The sequence below is a fragment of the Corvus cornix genome, chromosome 12 (assembly GCF_000738735.6).
Source record: "Corvus cornix cornix isolate S_Up_H32 chromosome 12, ASM73873v5, whole genome shotgun sequence".
In the NCBI taxonomy this organism is placed as follows: Eukaryota; Metazoa; Chordata; class Aves; order Passeriformes; family Corvidae; genus Corvus; species Corvus cornix.
Window position 1 is genome coordinate 5983537 of NC_046342.1, and position 24733 is coordinate 6008269.

Consider the following 24733-nt stretch of genomic DNA (forward strand, 5'->3'; position numbering starts at 1 on the left):
GATGTTGTCTGTAAATACGCTACTGAATACAGACCCAGCTCAACTGAGTTCTCAATGGATAAGTGACCTCTTTCAACATCCTTTGGGTCAAGAACATCATTAAACTAGAATGACCAAGAGAACTTCAAAGCAACACAAAGAATACACCATTAAACCACAAATATTTTAAAATACCATGCTCAGCATTATGACATTTATCAGCCACGCTCCAACCAACCAGTCACTCATTTATCATGAGACTCATTCAGAGGAAAAGGAGAGTTAGTACTAAGACCAGCATTAGAGATCTTAAGCTAGTTTGTCAGCTGGATATCAAACTTAAATCCCACCTATAGGCCTCTGCTCTGCATAACCCAGTACTGATTTCAGAAAAGAGGCCTCTAACACATAAATCACTTCAACATATAAAGAGGAAATCTAGGGATTAAACCCCTTAGCAGTGACTCTACAAGTCTAAAAAAGTAAAGAGCAATCCAATCAACGATTTCAGAGGTCTAAAAGACACCCAAGAAACAAAACAGTTCATTTGGTTATCAAAAAGAGCATTCATTTTTCATTTACAAATTTTCACCACTGCTTTGCATGAAATAAAAGCAATTTTCTTTCACAGTTGCATGGTTAACCAACAAGGCCATTCCATTGTGCAACAGGGGAAAAAGTGATGTTCTTTGTGAATAGACAAATCTGTCTCTTCACAGCTAGCAAAGGTGCTGTTAAAGATGGGCATTGCCACCTGGTCCAACCTGGGGATTAAGAGCAATGCAACACAGCTCATTGAGGAATGATGACAGAAAAGTGGATCCTTACTCAGACCACTGCTTTGGGCTGAAGTCTGTCAGTGTCTTCAGCAGGGCAACTCACACTGTGTTAAAACCAGGACATATTTGCAGCACAGGCTTGTGCAACGGGCCTGTTTGCAGTTTGGTAATTGAGTGTGAGTTTCTTGGAAGGCTACATGTCTTAAATTACCACCAAAAAGTTGGGTTTGACCTCCAGAGATGTTGTTAACACAACAGCAAGTCACTTCAGCATGGTCCAGACATACAGAGTACACTTTTGCTTTTCCCATTGACAACAGAGAACAAAAAGCAGCAGCTTTTAAAGAAATGTGAATCTGGATTATAACTCAGAAAGGAATCAGATACCTGTTCATCAGAACCTCCAGAAGCAAAGAAGTCTCCATCTCTTGAAAACGCTACACAGGTGGCTGGTCCCTACAAACACATTTAAAAGATAGGTTTAAAAGAAGATAAAAGGAAACAAAGTTTTACAAAGTTCCATTCATTACAGGTATTTATCATTTGACATCAGTAATCTAAAGGCAAAATTTGAAAAGCTCTTACCTGTCAGGTAAATGGGCCATAATTAACATGCTAAGCTTGTGGCACTTACCATTTCCCACACTTTTGAGTCTTTAAGACACCCACTTTTCAATATCCATGGCACAGACAGGAACAAACCGATTTTTACAGCACCAGGCTTTTTCTTGTTCCCCTCAAACATTCCCTCTTCACTATAGAATTAGAAATTTCTAAAACTCCTGTTCACTTATTAAAAGTGTTGAAATTATGAGGTTTTTTTATAGTAGGCTGGCTTAAACGGCTTTTCTCTTAGTAGTCTGATAAGAGAGATGCCAGAGTTAATGCATCCAGGATCACCTCTGCACAGCACTTGCATTTTGAAGAAGCCTCATGCTTACAGCAGTCAGTTCTGAGAGGCTTTAAATGTTTCTGAGTGCTACAGCACACCTTCCACACCACACATCTACTTTAGTGTGTTTTCAACCTTCCTGCAAGCACACAGGAAGATGCACATGGGAAGGCTGAGACAGGCACTCCAAGCTGGAACTAGAGATGAGGAATTGTTATGTGTGTTCGAGCCCAGGCACAACAGACAAACTGTTCTGCTCAGAGTAAACAGCTGAGCACCCAGATCGTGGAGTTTTGTGTCAGCTGCTGAACACATTCCTCTGCAGACTGTTCACCAACACGGACAGAGCTCAGAATGAGAACTTCCAGAAGCTGCCTATGGAGCTGACAGGCTGGGGAGGGTTGGGAGGAAACACCAAAATCAAACACCAAAAACTCAACCAGAAAAGCCACAACCCCCACATGACCATACACCTCCTGACAGAAGCAGTTACCCTCTTTCAAGTAAGATCATGTATCTCAGAAGGCAATTAAGAAGCTTCTCCTCACCCTGTATCAAGTTGGAAGGAGACACAGTTCTGAGTCCACATCTTCCCAATGGACATCACATAGAAACCTCACATCCTTTCTTTGCCTCCTTCATAAAAGTGAACTCAACATAATAAATCCTGAAGATAGACAAATACCCAAAGATTGCATCTGAGATAAGCACCCAGCTCTCACTGCAACCTGTGCCCCAAAGTCCTGTGGGCTTCCAACATGCTGGCACAAGGTTATGCCAGCAAAACCAGAGCCTTGCTGTGCTCACTCCCAGTGTGAAGAGTTTTAACATCCTTCAAACACATTAAGGTATTTCCATATTATCATTCCACATGCAGTGATTTCAAAATGTTTTGAGGCCTTCTCATAGCAACACCTCACTAGAGAGAACTTGCCAGGAATGATCCAGCAGCAGCAATTCCAAACCGCACGCGCAGTCAGCGGTGTGACTAAGCTCGTTCACCTGACACAGCAATAACTAGGGTAGATATTTCAGACCAAAGACACTGCCATCAATCAGCTGCGACAAAGTGTGCCTCTCCCTTTATTCCCACCCACCTACCCCGGTGTTCAGCTCTCTAATCACATGTCAGGAGTGGAGGCTCTAAAAAAAAAATGCAAAAGCAAAAGACAAATAAGCAGTAAGAAAGGGCAGAAACAACTCCACAGCCAGAAAATTGCAGTGGTGAATATTGCTCCAAGATAACAGAGGTGAGCATACAGAAGCTGCTCTTGGACTATAATAAACCAGTCAGAGTTAGGAGGGCAGAAAAAATATTAAGACAAAGTGTTCAGGAAAAAGCACAAGTAGGGAACACTGGAAAGGAGCAGAGTTTCCTAAAAATATTTCTATCAGTGTAAATATTTCAGTGTATTTAGACAAAATCTAGTGCAACACAAATCACATCAAAACAGGCAATGAACTGACTCCAAAGTCATGGCATTCTGAAGAGAAAAAAAGTTCAACAGAACATATTCTTCCTGAAATAGAAAATTATATCAAAGACCAAAAGTGCCTTTATAAATTGAAAGAAAGGGAACAAACAAGTCAACGGACGCAACATCCTCTACAGATTTGTTGACATAAATTAAGTGAAAAGTACTCTTGCTACATACACTTACAGAACTCTTCCAAGAAACAACAGGTTTGCTATAGCAACATACAAATAAGAGTTTGCCAAATACCCCTGCAATTTAATATTAACACACCAAACAAAAATAAAAAGCTACACTTGCCAGTTATTAGACACAGCCTAACTTCCATTTGTTCCAGGTAAGCACAGCAGAAATCCAACAGATTTCAGATGAAGTTCTGGATAACAGGCATGAGATTGGAGACTGAAGAATTCAGATTTTCATTTTCCCCCCTCTTTTAACTTACTGCTTGCATTAAAAGTATCAAAAAGTAGCAGTTACATATTCATCTATAGAAGTAGCAGAGTGAATTTTAAGCTTATTTCCCACATAACTAGAACTTGTGGGATGCAGCAACCTTCTACGGGATCACTCAGCTCCTCTTTCTGTACCAGGATCAAATAGCTTTCTGTTAGTATTTCCTGGAGGTTCAGAATTTCCAGTCTGCACCCCTATTGTCCAGGGTGTTCCACACAAGCTGCTAGCACCAATCCCCAAACTCCTGCAGCTTCTTGCCTTAGACTAGACAGCAAGCTGCAGGAAGAAGGGGTTGGGCAATGACATACACCAAGTTAGTGGTAAGAAACATTTCTATTTAATCCTCAGCGGGTCAACATGAGGACTGCCAAGTTTTTGTGAACGTCCAGTAGCGTTTGAAATTTTAACAGCAGCTTAGGTGACACTGGGAGAGCTGCAGAAGTTTTGAAGAAAAGTGCAGAAGAAAGCAACAAGTGATCCGCTGAAACTGTTGAGTGAGAAGAACATGGTCACTAATCAATATTCAGCTCATCTTCAAGAGTACCAGGCAAGGTAGAAGCAAGTCCCAGAGAGCCTTGAAAAGGACAAATAGCTCAAACACTGGATGGAGCAAAGCAACCATAAAGAAAAAGGAACCCATACAGAAGGAATGGTAACAGCATCAAACCTCACTGTTTGCAGCAGCATTCCCAGTGAACAAGATTCAGTCAAGGCCAGATATGCATGGCATGGCAGCTGAAACACCAGGTGACAGCCCATTTCTAGCTGTGTATGTAGGTGAGAAAGGTGAGACCCAGCACACTACATAATTTATGTGCAGAGATAGAGATTACACCTTCTCCCTGTTTTCCCACTTCCTACAAAGGAGGTTTGTGACCGAGAGGCCTTTACTGCCCTAGCATTTCACAGCTTGATCAGCTTAAACAAAACATTATGTTTGGCCTTCAAAATAAATGTTCAAACCATTCTGAATGACTTGAATACGTTAAGTGCCAAGAGAGGCGGGATCTGAAGCCAGGACACAGATTACACCACCAAGTGACTGGCAGGATGCTAATAGCACCAGTAACAACTGACACAGGGGTGACATAAGACAACAGGAATAGCATCCCTGAATACAAAGCTTTCAACGGTAGAGCTAAAAATAGATTTCTCTGAAAGAAACACTTAGAGAAAGGCCGAGAGTTTAGTCTGGAGAAATATGACTGGAGCCCAGAATCACACCTGCACACAGCAGATGAATGTGTACCATGAATAAATAATGAGTGGACAATCACAGAGAAATCCTTCTTGAACACCCTTTCCTTCTCCCAGAGCTGCTGGGGACAGAAGGCACATCATTTCAACAACAACGGGGCCAACACCAACAGGCAAGTCAAGAGAGGCCAGACTTTCAGGCTTCAGCTAGGAACAGAGCTAACATTTTGGCTTCAGCATAAGAGAAGAAACAAGAGCCAGGTTGGAGAAGGTCCAGGAATAAACCAGAGAAGAGTAGTTTAATGATACACTGTCTGCACTATGAAAGGAGAGGCAGCGTAGAAGGAAGCTGCAGAGACAAGTGGGGTCAAGGATGCCAGTAGATTTTTATTTTTTTTTGTTTCAGTCCTGCAAGAAACTAATGCATAGTAGAGAAAAGCCAGGTAAGAGAGCAAGGGAAATGCTAAAAGATGGAAGAAGGCATATCTAGAAGATGCAAATAGCTGAATTAAAGGAGAGCTTCCTCTTCCACTGCCACAAAAGGAGATGTAGAAGTGGGAGCCTCAGTACATTCAGCCAAACTCTCCAGGAACAGACTAACTAGTGCAAAGAGAAACAGGAGACATGAGAGGAGACAAGGCCTGAGAAGCAAATCCAGCAGCAACGAGTATACTGGGATCCCAGCCCTGGCATCATCACCAGCTCCAGGCATGAAAGAACTAATAACAAAGAGAGCAGTCATTGCCACTGTTGACAGTGTTTTCAGCTCTTCATGCATGGGAGAAGAGGGCAAGTCACATAGGAAAGGGAAAAGGGAAGGGAACCAAGGAGAAAAGCACAGGGAACAGAGATGACAACAGAGATGTTTTCAGGTGGAATACCTCTGACAAGAAGTCACAAGGATTCTCAGTCCACTGGGATTTGAAAAATTCCCGAGCAAGACTGTCATGCTTGCACCCTCCTTCACGAGGGAGTAAGGGCTACAACTAACATAAGGAAAGTTTATACTGGCATCTTACAGCTGAATCATCAGCAGCTTTAACTCCTGAAAGCTTCAGTCTATAAAAATACAAGGCAAAGACAGAGAACTCCTATTTCCTTTCAAGACTCAGAAATGCTAGCCTAAAGTCAGTTGCTTGTTGTTTGCAACACACATTTCTTTCTTTTTTGACTTCTGTGTAGCCCTGAGATGTCCTCACACTCTTCAAAGAGGACCAGGCCTGCACAGATGTTTAATCCCACCTAGGCAGAGCTGGCAGCTGACCACAAAGGAGCACATTTGTTTCCTATGCACCTGCTCAGGAGACCTGACTCATTAGTCAGTGAGCAAAGCAGGGAGCATTCATGTTGCCCAGGTAGGTAGAATGTAGCTACTTCACAGTTCAAGTCAAGGTTGCTTCAAGACTTGTAACTTTGCATTTTCTGTCTTCCTATTCATGAACACAACCATGAGATGTTTTCTAAATATTTACTGAGAACTTCATTCCACTGAGGAAGTCAGTCTGGAAATGCTCTAAACCACTCCAAAGGGCAGACAAGCACCATGTACATACCTGCTCTCCTCTAGCAACTCTCTTGGGGTGGCTTAGGGGCCTCAAAACATTCTGTTCTTCAACAGTGATTCAGTACTAGAGGTGGATTTACATACCAAGCCAGTGTCTCATCTGTATGGAATTAGATAAGAGCACTTCACAGCTTGAAGCACTCCAGAACCAAAATATGCAGCACAATACAGAATGATATTTTGCAGCTGCAAGATGTCAGCTCCAAGCTGCAAACTTCTGTCTCTAATGATCCTTCTGCTACAAGGGGCCAGCTACATTTCAATTAAAGACAGCAATGTAAACTTGGCCAACCTCCCCATGTAAACTACAGCTAATCAGCTGCTAACAAATTCCTGGCACTCCAGCAGTTGCGTCAAAGTATGCCTAAAGGACCTTAAGGTTTTTTTTCCTTCAAGTGTCCACTTGCATGCAGCCTTCCCAGAACAATGTAACAGTAGCCAGCTGTCAAAGTAGGAACAAAGTGTCAACCAGAATGTTCAACCGCACGAAGTCAGAGCTCAAGAACATCTTCAGAACAGGCTGTCCATCTGGTGACCAATCTGCAGCACTCGCTTAAAAAGGCAAATCTACTTAATGACCAAAAAAGTCCACACCACTTTGTTTTTAGCCACTTGGGGATACCGGCACAAATCACAGTGATAACAAAGGGGACAAAAAAGTCCCTTGATATTAAGTAGCCTGGATTTATCTACGAGCAAAACAAGCCGGAGGAGCAGCCAGTGCAGGAATCCACCCCAGTGGATCCACCCCTGGTGACAGCAGAGCCTGTAGCCACGGACAGCTGCTTCCTGTGAATGAAGCACAGGTTGCCTTATGCTTTGAGCAGAAAAGCAAGGCAACTGTTCAATCAGTTGGTAAAAGAACCAACCCACAACAATACAGCACATGCCAGACAGAGAAGGCCAGGCAGGGCTATACCAGGACTGGTTCCACAGCTATCTCAGTGCAATCCCTTAAAGACAACCAGAAAGCTCTACCAGCCACTTCAATACTTGTTTCCAAACTGAAGGAACTGTAAACACCACAACAGCAGCTACTCTTCAGCTGTGCCAGTGGCAAAGCTTTTCCAAAGCCAGTTAGATGCCCAGGAGAAAGAGGCAGACACTGTTTTACTGATCTGAAGGAGCAGGGAGGAAAAACAAGGAGCTTTAATTCTACATTTGAATAGATGATCCCCCAACTGTTCTGTAAAAGCCTCAAGTTAAGTACAGCATTAGCCTAAAGGGACTTTCTGTTGCTAATTCTGAAGATCTCCATCACCATAATCAGTTTTGGACTCTCATTCAATGCTAAACTTTTTTTGTGCTACTGCAGTCACTGAGGCACAGCTAGCAGCTCAGATAGGAGAAAAACAGAAAGCAGGTTCAGCCTTCTGCTGAACCATAACCAGGCACATGCCTTCCTGAGGGAAGGGGGAAAAGTGTAAAGATTCCCCATTCTTCCAACACCCTTTTCCAGGAAGCTACTTCCCAAGAACTCACTGGGCAGATTAACACAACAGACAAATATGAAAACAAGATTAAGGCAACAGAAGTTTTGTAGCCCATATCTGATAGGAGTATCCACTTAGTCCAGTTTTCCAAGTAAGAGAAGTTTTATACAGCTGAGGCTGACATGTTAGGTTAACCAGCATTTGTTATCTCCTCCCTATTCTTTTAGCAGTTGAACCCTTTGGTCAGTTTTAATCAAAGCTCTACTTCATGGAAGATTTAAGCACAAGGTTTTCCTATGTCTTCCATTAATATTACAAAAAAAGAAAATTTTATTAATGTATAGCAAAAGAGAAGTTACAGAAGAAACTTGACCTTTTTAGAAATCAAACAAGGCAGTCACTAAACAAAGCCACAAGAAGCCAGAATTATCAGTTTTACAGCTTACACAGATACCATTATTGCCCACAACCATCCCCACCATCTCCAAAAGCTTAAGGCTGTGGTTTTCCCCTGACAGTTTTTATGCTTTAAAACTCAGCCCCCACTTTAAAAGAGACACAAGTGGGTTAAGAATTTCTGTTCTCTTTGTCCCTTCAGAAAGGGAACCCTTAAGGCAGGCCTGCTTTTTCACACCCCACTCTGCATGGACAATGAAATTAGTCTATTTATCTTCATTTAAGATTTAGAAAGAGAGCTCCAAGCATTCATAAAATTAACCTTACAAGCAACACATCCAGCAGCATAATACTAATAGGCCAATCAGTTAAACTTAACCAACCAGCACCATTTGTCACCTTCAATTTCATGATTCAGTCCATTAACAAGATGTTCCCAAATCAAATCCCAAAATAGATTTCCTCTATTTTATTGCTACTGTTCTTGAATCTCCTGCCAGGTGAACAGCATTTATCTTCAAAACACCTATGTCAAGGGGCCAAGTGTTATTTGCAGCTCTCTAGAGAGGGAGGGAGACAGAGCTGCACTAGAGAGTTGCTGACAAGGTCAGTCAGAGCCTAGGGTGCTGCTCTGAGTTTCTTCTGTCTTAGACTACTCGATATTGGAGCTCACTTTTAGTCTTGCTTTCTCATTCTCTCCATTGCTGCCTTACCTGCTTCCCTTCAAAACAGTGATGACCTCAAAAATTACTAGCATCATAATTTTACACAAGGAGGTTTTCAAGCAATTTTTGGCGCTGAAGAATGAAAGCCTCGAGCACGGATTTGCTCAGTTTATTATGAGTTTGTACATTACTCTAAAAAAGGCTTTGCCTCACCTGGTGACCATGCAGAGTATAGAGGAGTCTTCCTTCTAGCAAGTCCAGAATCTTAAGAGTTGAATCATTGGAAGCAGTAACCAGATAGTTTCCAGAGGGGTGAAAGGAAAGACTGTTGACCACAGAGCTGTGCACTAAGGATGGAAAAAAAAAAGTTTAATAGTCACCAAGAACAGTGTACATAAGCCCAAGGCAAAAGTATAAAATAAAGCACAAGCACATTCCAATTTTCTGTTATAAAATTTAACAGGAAAATTATCATGGGGGAAACATTCCACAAAAGCTCTTCAAAGCACTAGAGAACAATAACAGTAACTCAATTCTTGTAAAAATAGGCACTACTTTACTGAAAGGAAAAAGGAAGCTTTGCCAATTACTCTGGGAGATTTAACACTACAAAAGCTTCCAGTATAGTCCCAAAATGTACTGTATGTGCAAGTGAACTACAGGATTCTGGGAGAGTGCTGGACATTGATACACTTTACTACTGTGGAGATGCTGGTCTCACTCCCAAGTCATTCTAGATTAAAATTTGTATGTTAGGACACTGAGAAGACTGAAATTACAGTGGAAGAGACTCAGAATTGACATTGCACAGCTTCTTTTGGTTTACTATCTGACTCTAGCCAAGACTGGGCTTAAGAGAAACTAGGAAATAAGAGCAACTTGAAAATGGTCCAGTATAACCATTATTTCCTCAGACATCCTATTTGTCTCACCAAACATTTAAAGCAAATATAAATAGACCAACTATCAAGAGTGTGAACTTGCAATAAAGCCATTTTCCCTGCATGAAGATGAAGCCCAAGATATATTTTGAAAAAAGCTGAAGAAAACGTTCTAGGAAAAAAGTCAAACTTCATTGAAGTTCACTGTAACATTAAACATTTAACACATGACTTTTTTCCCTCCCCGAACTTTTACAAAACAGGCTATTGAACATATTTATTTATGAGAACACGCAGTACCTCACATATGCCCAGCTTTCTGAGCGTATGTGACATTACAGAATATTAATATTATGCCTGAGGAGGGATTTAACCATCCAATTATTCTTAATTATACTATATGCCCTCCAAATGTTCTGGTATCTCAAATCTACTACTTTTGACACATCACACCCAACTAAATTTATGTTCCGTTGAGAATCTACTGTGCATTTTAAATCCATACTGCATGTTAAAAAAACGCCTTAAAATACCATTTAAAATACATTAGAACCAAATATTATTTTTTCCATATGTAGATTTGAGGCAGATAGCTGAAATAACCTTGCTCAATTGTAAAACAGAATACCTCTACTTTTGAAACTTTCAGGAACATTAAATACCTCAGCTAAGTTCTGAAAACGACTCCTCTTGACCCAAACTATTAAAAAACACAGAAGAAAGCCTTAACACAGGTAACTTATATTCTTGTTGGTGAATACTGCCTCTATCACACAGCTAGATGTTCCTCTACCCCCAGCCCCGTATTATACTATGTATTAAAGTAGAAAAAAGTCTCTGTGGAGTTCTTTCTTATGGAAGAGTGATAAATCTCTTTCTCCCTTGAAAATCTTATTCTGAGTGATCTGTAATATTCCTCACCCCCATAGTGTCTATATTCAGATAAATGCAAATGTATCTTGTCAACTAAGGAAAGTCCTGAAAGGAATCACATCAGAAATAGACAAGGTTAGTAATATACCACATCTTGCAAGTTCCAGGCCATAAATAAGGTACTTCCAGCTTCACAAAACAACCTTTCCATAATGGAAAAAAATCACACAGACTGTAGCTGCGTAAGCAGCCGCAGGTTCTGTGCCCAAGGACTTCCTGGCTCTTGTAAACTCAGAGAAAAGTTCATCTCTACTGCCAAAGCAGCTCATACCTCCCACAAGACCATTCATAACACCTCTCCAGAAAACATGCCAACACATCCTGCCACCTCACTTGATTTCATGTTGTAAACAATAAATCCAGTGCAGCACAAGGTGGCATCTCCCAGTGACTTGTTGGTACAAGGCCACACTTCTGCCAGCCAAGCCCTAGCAAAAGAAGAGCCTGTTAAGGGACTTATACTGGGGGTTAATATCTAAAATTGAGTCCTCTCAGCCTGCACAGAACTGTCCCAAGCCTCACAACACTTCTTTTATGTAACTACAAACCTTAGTAACCACCAGTGAGAAAATAAATTAGGATGGACTTGACACAGCCACAGTCTCTACTGAGCAGATAACCACCACCAGCCCCATCCAAACTGGATGAAAGTACCAACTATTCTTTTTAAACAGGAATGAAAAAAACAGGTTAGAGCTGTTTTCAAAGACCTGCTACAGAGGTGTCCCACACAAAACTTTGGACAGGGAAAAAATGTCAGGCAAGAAACATTGGCCATTTTTGTAGGGGCTGTACAAAATCTGCTGTACAAAAGAGTCAGTGCCAAGCAGAAGACCGAATAAAGCATCTGTGTGTTCTCCTGTACAGTAAACGTGACGAGAGCAGACTTTGCTTGGCTCAAAGAAAAACACACCATACAAAAGGTTTCGCAGCTTGCTCTCTATTTCCAACTTTCATTTATAAATGTCACAGTTGGAACAAGTGCTGGCAACAAGAGCAACACTGCTAAAAGACTAATCGGTGCTGGAAACCAGCCCAACTTTAAGACCCAAGAGCCCAAGGCAGGGCTACTCATCTATTAACTCCTCCATGCAACTCCTTGTTTAAAATGGATTCCCTGGAAATCGGGCAGCATCAGCACGTTCTGAAGGCACAGATGCCATCTAGTGGGACAGCACGGGCAGCCTCACAGGAAGGCACAAAACGAAATCAGATTTAGCCAGAAGGAGGTGGGTATAAACCCTCAGAAGGGCAGGACTTACAAACACATCTCCAATACATGTTACAAACACATCAGCTTGTGGCCACAGGTGCATGAAGTGACTGCAAAAAGCCACCGTTACAATTTAAGGTTTCTTCAGCTATTATTACTATTTTTAGTTCAAAGTTTAATACACAGTAGCTGTTAAAAATAACACTCACCCCAGGAAATTATTGCTTCCATACCAAGGGGTGTCACACTAAAATGCCATTCAGTAAGGGTGGGATACCAGGGAAATATGTCATTCCAAGACAAAAAATAAACCTGGCAGCCACATTAGATTTGGACAATTTAATAGCAGTAAGTGGAAAGCAGGAAGAGATGACTTTTGAGCCAAGTTCTACTGGAAACATGCACTGCAGATCTTGCCACCATTGAAAAGCTGATAAAGCAGGTTAAAGGACAATCTGACACAGCCCAAGTATCTAAAAACACTACTGATTTTAGCAACAAGACTTCAGGAAGGCGTTTCCAAGTTTTGATATGGGCCACAAGTTAACAATACTTATTACACAAACTGCACGCTCAATACTGACGAATTGGAACAACAGTCGTCAAAAAGTTTGATTTCTATTAGATTTTGTTAACTATCAGAGAACTGGGAGTGACTGTGATCCAGAAGAATCTGAAGAAGCTGAGTGAAGCTGTGAGGCTGTCACAGCAGGAACCCACAATAGCTGATGCTGAGGGCAGAAAGAACACACCAAGCTCCAGCCCCATGTCTCTGATCTGTTTTACAGGCATGCCAGAAGCAGTTCCTGAGGGAAAGTTATAAATTAAGTTTAATAAGCTTAATAACCAACACTGGAAACAATGCTTGAGCATGTATTGATTTTAAAATATCACAGCCTTAAAAACTGCTAGTAGCAAAGAAAAGCCACATTTAGGCTGAAGAAACTAATGCACAGAATAGGTCAACCAATCTCAAAGAAGCTGGCAGGGATGGGAAAGCCCCCTTTTCCTATCCAGATCTACCAAACACCAGCACTAATCAGTGGGACAAGAACAGGTAATGGGAGGAGAGGCCATTTGGCATCATCAAAGCTAATTATGGAAGCTGAAAAACAGAGTCCAGAAAAGGAACTATAAACACGGATCATAGTATAGAATTGCAACTGATTGATTTTGACTTTCCTTTTTTTGTTAACTTTTCCTAATTTTTTATAAAAAAACCTCACATTTTGATTTGCTGGAATACAGCTGACTCCTCCTATAGGCTTATTCAGAGGCAAAGGCTTTTTACTGCACACCACCTTCTCAAGAACAGTGAGAAATGGCATCACAGCTGAGACCCATGCCCACCTGCAACATGGGACAGCTTCAGAATTAGCTCTGGAGCTAACACAAAGCAGAGCACGACATCTGGTGAAGAAAGGCTTCTGCTGGCAGTGCCTTTTTTGAAAAGCAGCAGCTGATGGAGGAAAAATCCTTGGACTTCAGAGCAATTCGCACCAATACATGGAAATGTTCAACTTTGTAAGCTCTGAACTTGCCTTGGTAATGCTGAAGGAGTCTGTTCATCCTGATGTCCCACAGCTTCACTGTGCTGTCCGTACTCCCTGCAGCAATGCAGTTACCAGTGGGGTGGAAATCCACGTGGTTCACAAACCTGTCAGTGGCAATCAAACCCAACTGCTTATGTTCAGCTCTTGCTAAAGATGAAAAAAGCCTTTTCAACCACATCGTGACTCATTGAACATTAAGGAAAGGAGATAACCCGAACATTTATTTTGCTGAATTTCTCGTAAGACCTTACTTCTAACCCCAGGCAGACTGCAGGCTCCTACCTAAGCACACCATCTTCAGTAGTTCACACTGCAGGTGTAGGAGCTGTAGACACAAACCTCCTGAAATCTGATGGATCCAACTGTCACAACAGCATTTTCAAGTGTTCATTTAATGTTTGCATAATATATGTCTTCTATTAAATTAACATTATTTCCAGAGTGATGTGTACAAGACTGAACAGAGATTTTTCTTCTGTTAACTAATTTTAAGATAGAACTTAGTGAATTTGTGCCTGAAATCATACGTTGCCACTTGGAAAGTAGCGAGGCTGAGGCCAAATTTCTTTCTGGACCTGAATCCAATCCATTTTTAGTTTGAACACATAAGTACAATAAAAGCTTCTGAACCTTCAAGGAAAGATATCTTGTAACTCCTCACCAAACAAACTGGATAAAATTAATTATCTTTTGAGAATTCTTGTAACAAGTACTGAAAAAGTTGAGATATTTCAATAGGTTGTTTGGACAAGACACATACTTAAGGGCACTGAAAAAAATAATGTGGTCTGAGTTTGTCTTAATATCATTGTATATTACCTAGAAAGAACGTAACATTGCACTAGAAATTCAGTGCACCAAGGAATTAGGGAGATTCCAGCCTCAGTTCTCTGAGGACTTGTTTTATGTTTCTGGGTAAATTATCTTTTGGTATGGCTCAACATCCCAAATTTAACATCTTTTTTCTGAATGCAAAGTGGGGTTTTGCAATAACCTCGTTATTTAAAAATGTGAAGATGAATCAAAGCATCCAAGCACCATTCTGTCAGTAGACTTTTGCACTTTTAATTTATGTCAACTCAGAGCAAAATAAAAGAAGAAATAAGGAATTTAAGCATCTCCAAAAATAAATAAGAACAAAGAAACTGAGGCTTGATGTGCTGGACAGTTACTGAAATATAACCCTCAGAGTTCTAACCTTGAGCAGCCACAGAAGCCAAGGCAATTCTGGCTTGGGCCCTCACACTGGCTACTTTCGTAAGAGGTGCTAATGGCTTTTTAATCAGTTTTAGGATTGCTAGGACAGGGACCTCTGAACCTCACAAACCAGGTGTAAATTCCTCAGGCAACCCCACCTCAGACATCACCACCAGGTACTTACCCCCCATGCTCACAGAAGGAGTAGATGCACTCTCTGCTGGTTTTGTCCCACAGCTTGACAGTTTTATCATCACTGGCTGACACTATCAATCGTCCATCAGGAGAGAATCTAAGGTAAGAGTTACAGCAAATAAGAAATGTCCCCAAACGAAAGGAGTATGGGGTCGACTGAATTTGGCTGACTCTCAAAGCATGTTGGTAAACACACCTCGCTTTTCAAGAAGTCACAGAGGCATCAGTGAGACTGAAAATCCAAACACTAAGTTGTGGGGAAAAGAAAGCAAGCCCTAAGTACTCAAACTATCCCTAACTCCACAAGCATATGAAATAACCCTCAGCAAAGTCTTGAGTCTGACTTAAGATCTTATGTCCTACTTGTTTCAATTGAAGTGTACCTCAAGTTGTTTCTCTGCCCTGATTCAAAACAATTCCTGCCTTTGCCACAGAGTTCAGAGCAACACAGTTACTCACAAGAAAACAGCTACAGCAGTCTTCACCATTGCAGTGCAGGAGAATATATTAAGCTCCCATCTCAAAATCTCATATACATGACAGATCCAGACCTCTCTTCAGAGGCATACACATTACAGAATCAGGACTTGAGTCCCTAACTACAGATCATCAGACATACTGGAAACATCCTTTCTGCCCTTCTGTGGGTATCTGTAGTGCTACCAGCCACTGCCACCATATTCCAGAACTGTAATGAACTTTACACCTACAGAGGAACCATGGCTTTATCCTAGATACACATACACATAAATAACTCCTCAAAACCAAACCTGAAACAGTTATCAGGAAATAACGCTATTATCATGGCAGCACTTACAACATTCAGGAGGCAGCTACAGGTGATCATTTTAACTAGGGGCACTACAAGTCTAAAGAAACTAAGCTGAAATAACAGTAGAAACCTCTCCTTTTTTCCTATTAGCAACTTCAAGATACAGAATTCTCCTCACCAGGTAAAAAGCAAAACACAGAGCAGAAAAGCCTCTGTTTGACAGAGTTCACTGGAGAAACACAAAGTGGGTGCAGACTATTACTCAAAGGATCTCTCTGCAGGTCAGCAATATATTTCATTCAAGAGACACACTTGAATTAGCCTGAACAGAAATGTGTTGCACCAGACCATGACACTGAGCCTCTGCTTTGAGGGATAAATCCCTGTCTCTGTTTGTCAGAGAGCCGTACTCACCTGGCACAGCGAACCCAGTTGATGTGCTGACTCAGTGAGAACAGAAACTTCTGCCTGTGAACCGTCCACACTTTGACTGTTTTGTCATCAGAAGCTGTAACTAAGGACTGGCCATCGCTGGAGAAATGAACACTTCTCACAGTTGCTGTGTGAGCCTTGAACACAGTTGATTCTCCTTTGCTACACAAAAGGGAACAGCTCTTTAAAATTGCACAACAGGGCAGCAAAGACATTCTGTACTTGAAAACACAAAGCTGCCATATGCTGAGCAGTGCTAGGAACCCCCACTTCTATGGGAACTCTATGTGATCGCAGTGGGATAAAAACATTGATCAACCCCAAACTTGCTCATGCTTCATGAGCTATAGAAAACACACAGCTAAAACCAGTTTTTTCAGTTCCATACTGGAGGCCAATCCAACAGGAAACAAGCCATATAGGTTGTGTCCTATTTAAGGGCAAAAAATGCTACTGCTAATTTGTGCAGCCATTTAAAACACTTACAAAAATATCAATATAAAAGAAGACATCGAGGTTCTGTACTGTTGCCAGGTCCTTTGCTGCAAGGCAGGCAAGGAGAGAGGTGTTTTCACAGCTCACCTGGAGAGAGCCAAGCAGGCAACAACCTCACAACTGCTCCTGTAAAGGCCCATGCTCCAGCTGGACAACTCCAATGCCATGTTACACAAGAAATAACACAACTGAATTCAGCACACCTGATGCTGTACAACTGTGAGCAAACTGCCATTAACTCAGCCAGGCAAGACAATTCAAATGTGTTCATTTTTCTTTACACATCATTTCCAAATAAATGCAAGATGCATTTTTCTGGCAAATAAACACAAGGCGTATTTAGAGATCCAGAGCACGGCGTATTTAGAGATCCAACAGATTTATGGAGCTCTTGGTCCAAAATCTGTCTCCAGCACGTACTGTACCACCAGGAGGTCCATATTCACAGATTGAAGAGAAGACAAAGACACAGTGGTTCTTCTTTCTCTCAGGCAGATCCCTGTCCCATAGCCAGAGAACTGCTACAAAGAAGGAGAAATCCCAAGCCATAATTAAACACACAGAGAGGCAGAAGGGAATAGGTACTCACGCGTTAGTGATCCATAAACGGACTGTTTTGTCTCTAGAGCCTGAAGCCACCAAGTGACCAGAAGGTGAGAAATGGACACACAAAACTGCATCTTTGTGGCCCACAAAGCGATAGGCTCTCATCTGAGGCTTCATACTCCAGATCATCAGGTATGAATCCATCGAGCCACTTGCTGAAACAAAAAAGGAAAAACAAAACCACACAAAACCAAACTTGCATTAGTTCTCCTCCAATTACACTAAAGCTACATTTCACACTCAGTTCACCATCACAGCTTGCAGAAGTCTCAATAAATTGCCCTTGAAGCTTCACCAGTCTATCGCAAGCTGTGTATTTCATTATTTTCACGCATATAATTTCATCAGTAATTCAAACAAAATAAGGCCAGCCATGCATTACTTTGGACTGACAATTTACTTCCAAGAGTCCAGCCATGCAACAGCTGAGGAGGCAGAAGCCATACAGGTTGCAAATCTTCCACACACTCAGGAAACGAAGGTTATCTCATCACTTTCTTATTGGGAAGCAGAGGCAGGTATCAGCTGCAGCAAGTTAAATGTCACTACAGATTAAGCAGAGAAGACCAGCGAGTTGGTGACTTAAAAGCACCCAGGCTACACCTCCCTCCAACACCTCTCTCTTGTGGCAAAACACTGGTCAAAGTCAGCTCAGAAGCTCTTCACAACATATTAAAAACACAAGCTTGCAAGGAGAGTGGAGCAGCGTTCAATTTGCTGTCAGCAGGAAGCTCCAGCAGGACCTTTTGCTGTTGCAGAGCTCAGTACCTCCACTGCTCCCTCCATCTAACTAAGGGAAAGCAGCTCTTTCTTTATCCTCTGGCCATCAAAACACAGACAATTTACCCAATTGTTTCTTATTGGGACTGAAGTCCACACTAGTGACAGCATCTCTGTGGCCTTTGAAGTGTCTCTCCAGGGATGGATCTTCCTAAAAGACAAAAATGTTCAGACACTACAGATTTAAGAACCATCTTTGCACAATAAAATAATTTTATTTCTACAGCAAGTGAACCAAGCCACATATTCACCTCACAAAAACAAGGTAGAGGCAAGAACTGTTGTGCAGGCAACTGCACAACACAAAACACAGATTTCACATATACCATAAATTTTAAAAGAGGTAAATTATCCAAGCTGTTATTAGCTTGGATCTTGGGTGACTGCACAAATCCCTCACGCATTTTTACAACACACTGCTGGCACAGAGACTCTAAGCTGGCTATAGAACAGATAAGCCATGTCCATAGCACCTGAGTAGGCAGCCAAGCTCAGCTTTCCTCTGACAGCTGTTCATCTCAGCTCAGGTGTAGCCAAGAGGCAACTATTTACACAGAAGAGACAAACTGGCAAGATTTAACACACCTGTTGAAACAGGCAGGAGGAATGAGAACTGCAGCAAAACAGACTGACACACAACCCTTCCCACAGCACCTTGCTGCAAAGGCCAAAAAAAGCCTGAGGTCAGGCAAAAAGGACAAGCAAAGACCCGAGAGAACCATTACAAGAGGCTTTAAGACTTGAAAATTGGCCAGAGTTCAGGCTAGGCTGATCAGCTTTCAATCCCTGCTCTCACATACACTGCCCCTGCCTCCCTGGCAATCCCCACCACAGCCTTCTCCCACTCAGGACCTGACCAGAGCCCCCTGCTCAGACAAGCACCCACCTCCAGCACAGGGCAGCTCTCCCCCCTCAACACCCAGCACCAGCCCTCCGCAGATCCAGAACCCCTCCAACAGCCTAGAGGTGCTGCTCCCCACAAACAGAGGCCAACCCCAGCTGCAACAGCACCCCAGACCCAGGGCCACCAGCAGCATTAAGCTCCCCAAGCCCTCCTGCATGATGCCACCCCACAGCAGCACTGCATCCCCCCTAAACCCAGCACTGCCTCCCACCGCCACCCCGGCCTCAGAGCCCCCCACAGCACCGGACACGCCCGGGCCGCCACCAGCCCTGCCTTCCCCTTCCACTCCTCCCTGCACCGTCACAACCCTCCCGGCTCGGACACAACGGCCCAAGGGCTGTCACCGCCGCCACCCCCGCTCAGCGGCAGTCCCCCCGGCATTCCGGGAAGCCCAGGCCCCGCAGTAGCGGCCTCACACAGGCTGTTCCGACCCGGCCCGGCCGCCCCTCACCTGGCAGAGGGCGGCCATGACGCCCCGCGGCCGCCGTTCGGTTCCCGCGCCGCGCGCGCCCCGTAGCAACGGCCCCGCCCTGCGAGGGGCGGGCAGGGGCGGGCCGCGCCTGAGGGGCCGCCGTGGCGGGCTGGGGGCGGGCGGGATCCTCAGGCCTGTGAAACGAGTCCGTGCCGGGGGGGGCTGGTTCCTCTGAGCACAGCCGGCCCCTCACAGGGGGCTCAGGACGTCGGGGAGAGCCCCCTCCGGCGCTGTTATATCAGTTATTCCGACAGGGTTGCTACCGCTCCCTGGGCAGTCCGTTCAGTGCCCAGCCACCCGACTCCTGTCCCTTTGCCTCACTCCTGCTCTGGGGCTGATGGAGGCGATCCCCGAGTCTCAGCCAGGGGAGCACCACAAGCCCGTGCTCTCTAGGGCTAAGAACCCGGGCTGGTCACTTCCAAGAAGTGGTTCAGCTGGCGGCAGATCAGTTGCTTCTGCTTGGTCTGCAGGACCAAATAGGAACTCCGCCTGGGGTTGTGCAAAGAGCACAGGACAACTGAGAAAGGTTTATTCTTCCAATGGTTTAATACCAACTCAAATCTATTTCTCCCAACTCTATTCAGCTCTATCTAAGAACAGCGCTAGTAATTAGACGCTATGGACTGGCTGCTGACTGCTCTCCAGCAGGTGCCTGTGTAAAGCCCAGATCTGCTTCTCCATGAAGCTTGGGTTGACCATCTGGGCTTCTAAAGGGGTCGTTCATCCATCTCGTCTGCGTCTGGGCCCCTTCCTTTAAGGACACCTCTCCTCTTGCACGTTTCCAGCAGCCGGGGATGTGCTGTGTTGAAGCTGGGGTTATAGTAGTAGAGGATCTAAAACAGGCAAAGGAGAAGAGTTAGTTGCCACCATCCCAAGACTGGAAAGCCCCAAGTTACTCCGAAGTGCAGCAGAGGATCATGGGCTCTGAGGGCCATATAGAACCTAAAGCTCAGGCTAAAGCATGTGATGGTTGTGTTCAGTCATCACCACCCCTGGGGGTTTGCCTCCTGAGAGCAGAGCAGTGTAGGAGTTTCAAAAGCGTAACAACTGCTTTTGAAAACGAAATATCAGTATTTTTCAGCAGCTTCAGTGCATATGTGAGCACGCAGGTAATTCTATTGGTCCTTGGATGCATCTGCTTGGCATGGGGCAGGTGCCACAGGAAGGTTTCAGATTTGGTACAGCAAGACACAGAGCAAAGACATTCACAGAAATCAGATTATGCTGAGTTTGTCTGTCCCTTAAACAGGTTCCAACTCAGCAGATCTCACCAAAATGTATCTTATCTGCATTTCTACTAGTCAGAAAGGCTCACTCAAACCTGCCTCAGCACAGTCTGAAAAGAAAATGAAAACCAGACTGCTCGCTCCCATCCCCATCCCTTCTATCACAGAATCACACAGTTTTGGGTTGGAACAGATCTTAAAGATCATCAAGTCCCAACCCTGCTGCCTTGGGCAGGGATGCCACTCATTATCCCAGGTTGCTCAGAGCCCCATCCAGCCTGGCCTTGAACACTTCAAGGGATGGGGCATCCACAGCTTCTCTGGGCAACCTGTGCCAGAGCCTCACCACACTCACAGGGAAAGATTTCTTCCTCACATCTAATCTAAACCTGGTCTCTTTCACTATACAACCACTGTTCCTTGTCCTGTCACTCTCTGCCCATATGAAAAATCCCTCTCCCTCATTTTTATAAGCCCTCTTATAAAAAGTGGCTTCTTTTCAACCTGCGAATGGCCCTCTGTGGCAAGGCCTTATTTGCTGTGAAGGTCCCTCTCCCCCCCCAGACTATCACAAGTGTTGGTTGCTGTGCAGAACAGCTGCTGTACCTGGCTGTGAGCAGAAGCTGCTGCTTCCTCTGATAGGAATTCGGGCAGGGAGGCAGATCTTTGGATATCCCGCTGCATTTTGGTGAATCCATACGCGTTCAGCTGTCGCATGAAACTTTTAATTTTCTGTGTGTGGAAGACCTGTTGTCCTTCCCTGCCCAGCACCTCCGCTTCAAAGAGATCTTTGTTGATGGCCACACATTTTCCACCCTCACTCCACCAAATGGACTGAAACTGGTCACTTTCCAGCATTTTCCAAAGCTTCTGTGGAAAGCGCAGGGATGAGAACTCTCGCTCCATGGCCATCGCCCTGGACAGCTTGGCTGTGTCCTGCCAGCTGGCAGGCAAAGGCCAACTGGCACCAACAGACTGCAGGTTCCAATGGAATGTTCTGCCACATCACTGTGGTGCCTGTGCTGTGGTGCCGGTGCTGTGGGGACATCGCAGGTGACATCTCAGTGATAGTTGGCAGTGGTGCCCTGGCAGGGGGAGCAGCCCGAGGAAAAACTGCTGGAGGGAACTTGTTGCTTCTCCCTCCCAGAGCCACCAGCAGTGGGAGGCCAGGGCCCAGCAGTGCCCACAGAGCTGTCCTGAAGGGCTGTGAGCAAAGAGAGGCCTGGGCCATGTCTGGCTGCACCCAGGAGTGGTTCCCCAGGGAGGAGCAGGGATGGCTGCAGCCTTGGGGCATTCCAGGGCCCTGTTTGGGAAGCTTTCCAGCTGAGCCCCTCTGACACCTGCGGGATGGTGGCTCCCTGGACCACTGCAATGCAGAAGCAGCAGCTCTGGCATGGAGAATCCTTTTCCTGACATCTCCTGCCCCAAAGCAGCAGAGATTCCTTGATGTCGACCCATTGTACTTGCAAACTTCTTGAATGGGATTGCACTTTTTTATTTTTATCTAGTGGGTTTAAAACCAGCTGGGAGGGAGGGACCAGGGGACACACTTGCTTCGTTTCTGGCAGGAGACCCAAAAGCAGGAGACCCTCTCCATACATGAATGACCCAGCAATCAGGGGCTAGGGGAACAAAGCTCAAGCCCTTGCTCAAGCCATCCAGTCAAGAGATGTTCTGGTTCACTTGATCTGAATCACTCCTGCTTTGTTCATAAATGCAGAGCCATGAACACAATCCCATGAATTTGTCTTCCCAGGGAAGCCATCCATCCTTCTCCCTGCTCTCTGCCATCCCACAGAAGACAGGCTGCTGGTTCAGGGGTGTTTGTGTGCCTGAAAAGCTCTGCATTCCCCCCTGCCCTTTGAGGTACTGTGTCTGAAGAAATACATTCCTCCCTCAGACATGGCCTTTCTGCCCACATAGCTATGGATTTTGGATCTGGAAATCTGAAGCGGTTTCCAGCATGGCCTGACCTGTTCCTCATTAAATTCTTTGGCATTTGAGTATTAACTTTTCTTCCTCTGCACTGAAGTAAAAAAAGAAGATATACATGATGCTAAATATGCCCAAGGTCTGAAAGAATCTTGTACAATCCATTTCAGAGAATTAAAAAACCAGAAACATGTTGTGATTGCACTCCCACTTATAAAAGCAGGAAATGGGAACATTTGCTTTAATTGAAGGATTCTGCCACCCAAAAAACCACCCCAAGTTGCCTTCTAGATAATACACTGGCAGCATCTATGGTGGCCATGGATGGTTACTTTGCTTACCAAGTTCTCGGCCCTGGGGTGCCACTGCATAACACCAATAGCCAGAGGTGACAGCAGATCATTGTCGAGACACTCTCACCTGTGGGAGCAGAGTGTGGGAGTCAGAGCAAATGTCAAAAGAAAACGAATTAAATTCATGTCAAGGGGCAAAAAGGGGCCCTTGGGAGCAACAAGCACACATTAGGTCCAGTGGTGGAGTGCACAGAGTCTTGAATAACCCAGTTCAGCCATTTAAACATCTTTGTGGCATTGTCTGGCCCGGGTTTGGGCAGGATGGGATTTTTCCAATCCCTCAGAAACGGTGGCCCTGGGAGCCAGCCCCCTCCTGACGCCCAGCCAGGGAGGAGGACCTCAGGCCATGCGCTGTCACCTCGGTGTCACCGCGGCTGGAGGGACTCCTGCCGTCCTTCCGATGGCCACCGGGGGGCAGGCTGGGGCCGCAAACAGCCTCCCTGGGACGGCGAGGGAAAAACGAGCCGGAAACCGGGATGAGATGCAGCACGGCTTCGTTAGGGATTAATCAGGCCAATCTGGGCAGCTTCTTTGTGAAGAGTACCGTAACTCTGGGCGATAAAAGCCCTGATCTTGCCTCTCTCAAATGCCACTTCCGAGCTTGCAACTAGGCTTTATCTAGTAATTCTCAGCAAGTCTTTCCCTGGTCTTATTTGTATCACGGTGAATCAGCAAGAGACCAGAAGCCCCAGGATCTCCCCCTTCTGTCACATCGACAGAACCTTGCACTGCCAGCCCTGCCAAGGCTCTGATCCCTGCACGATGCAAAGCAACAAAAGCTGTTGCAGAGCATCAGACACACCCAGAATTCAGGTGAGTTGTTCTTGCATGAAATTACAGTTAACCTTTGACTTCAAGCCCAGTCCACAAAGTGCTGAATTTCTCTTTAGAGTGAGTGGGTCTAAGTTTAGCAACTACACTTAATGTTTACCAATCCTATAGTGCAAACCCCAGTTCTCACGTGTCCTGTTAATACTTAAACTGCTGAGCATACCAGTCTCTACACACACCTTTGCAGTTCTAAGAATATTCCAAGGGACAGCGTGCAAAGTTTCAGAAAGCCAGCATGAGACTCTTTTTAAAAAAGCTGAGGTTCTCAACAAGACCAGTGGTGGGAAGAAGTATTTTGTTATCTACAAAGGAAGCTCCAAGAGACATGGAGTTGGTGTAAGCAATGCACACAAGCTAAAATGGAACCAGCACCTACCTCCAGGTCTCTCAGTTGCTAGCAGCACTCAGAACAAGGTCATGCTATCTCCATGATCACCATGATCCCAGCATGGGTCTTTCACAGCTGTTTTGTGTCCCATCCAGTATATCCTAGAGATGGAAGCAGTGGCCCTGGGCAACCAACCCTGCAATGCTTTGGTGTAGGTCGAAATGACCATCTGCAATGTGACAGCCACCCTGGTATTGGCATTTTACATCCAGCGAGCACAGCAGCGACTTAGGCAGCCCAAGCACACAGCTACAAGGAGCCAAAGAATGTAGATGAAGATTGATACCACAGAGAGTTGTTGTCCAACCTCTTTTGCTGCTGCTGCAGACAGTTTGGACACTGCAGAAGGGACCAGATCCACCAAGCAACTCAGCTGATGACAATGACATGGTCCCTTTGCTTCCATGGGGAGAGGCCGCTTTACATCAGCTGCTTTACATCAGCTGAAGATGTAGCTTGCTGCTGCATCAGTTATTTTTTCTCTAATTACTTTGTCCTCCCCTGTGTGCCAAACCTGTTTATTTATAGCCCACATTCTTTTTTTCTCCCACCTGCCTTTGTGCTTATTGCCCTTCCTTACAGAGTTAAGAAAAAGACAGGAGAAAAAAAACCCTTTTTCTCAAGTAAGTCCTGACCTAAATGCGAATCTGTTCAAGCAAATTCAGAGGGCTTTGATGCTACATAAGAAGAGAAAGGGAAGAAGAGCAGCCTCTGCTGCTATCAGAACAGATCTT

The 24733-nt window shown here is 44.4% G+C and overlaps 2 protein-coding genes across 17 annotated transcripts in view; both read right to left on the bottom strand.

Annotated features, from left to right (window-relative positions):
- Positions 1–19324, bottom strand: part of POC1A (POC1 centriolar protein A) — an 89851-nt gene extending 70527 nt beyond the window's left edge. For 15 of the 16 annotated variants that reach the window (XR_002043456.3, XR_002043453.3, XR_002043458.3 and 12 more), the window contains exons 1-8: positions 19249–19324; positions 17960–18044; positions 17097–17268; positions 15995–16174; positions 14798–14905; positions 13405–13520; positions 9050–9183; positions 1146–1214 (exon numbers count right to left, since the gene is read on the bottom strand). Coding sequence is in view for 1 of the 16 variants with exons in the window: in XM_010389975.2 (XP_010388277.1) it covers positions 1146–1214; positions 9050–9183; positions 13405–13520; positions 14798–14905; positions 15995–16174; positions 17097–17268; positions 17960–18044; positions 19249–19266 (882 nt within the window). In the remaining 15 variants the exon portion in view is untranslated. Of the gene's footprint in view, positions 1–1145; positions 1215–9049; positions 9184–13404; positions 13521–14797; positions 14906–15994; positions 16175–17096; positions 17269–17959; positions 18045–18478; positions 18552–19248 lie in introns of those variants that run through there. The other variant, XR_005602957.1, reaches the window with a different exon arrangement.
- Positions 19325–19812: 488 nt separating this feature from the next.
- LOC120410700 (heat shock transcription factor, Y-linked-like) lies at positions 19813–21435 on the bottom strand. Its single transcript, XM_039559307.1, has 2 exons — positions 21102–21435; positions 19813–20102 (listed from the first exon to the last, which is right to left on the bottom strand). The coding sequence occupies exons 1-2, from the start codon at positions 21405–21407 to the stop codon at positions 19977–19979; spliced, it is 432 nt and encodes a 143-aa protein (XP_039415241.1). The 5' UTR covers positions 21408–21435; the 3' UTR covers positions 19813–19976.
- Between the last annotated feature and the right edge of the window lie 3298 nt (positions 21436–24733).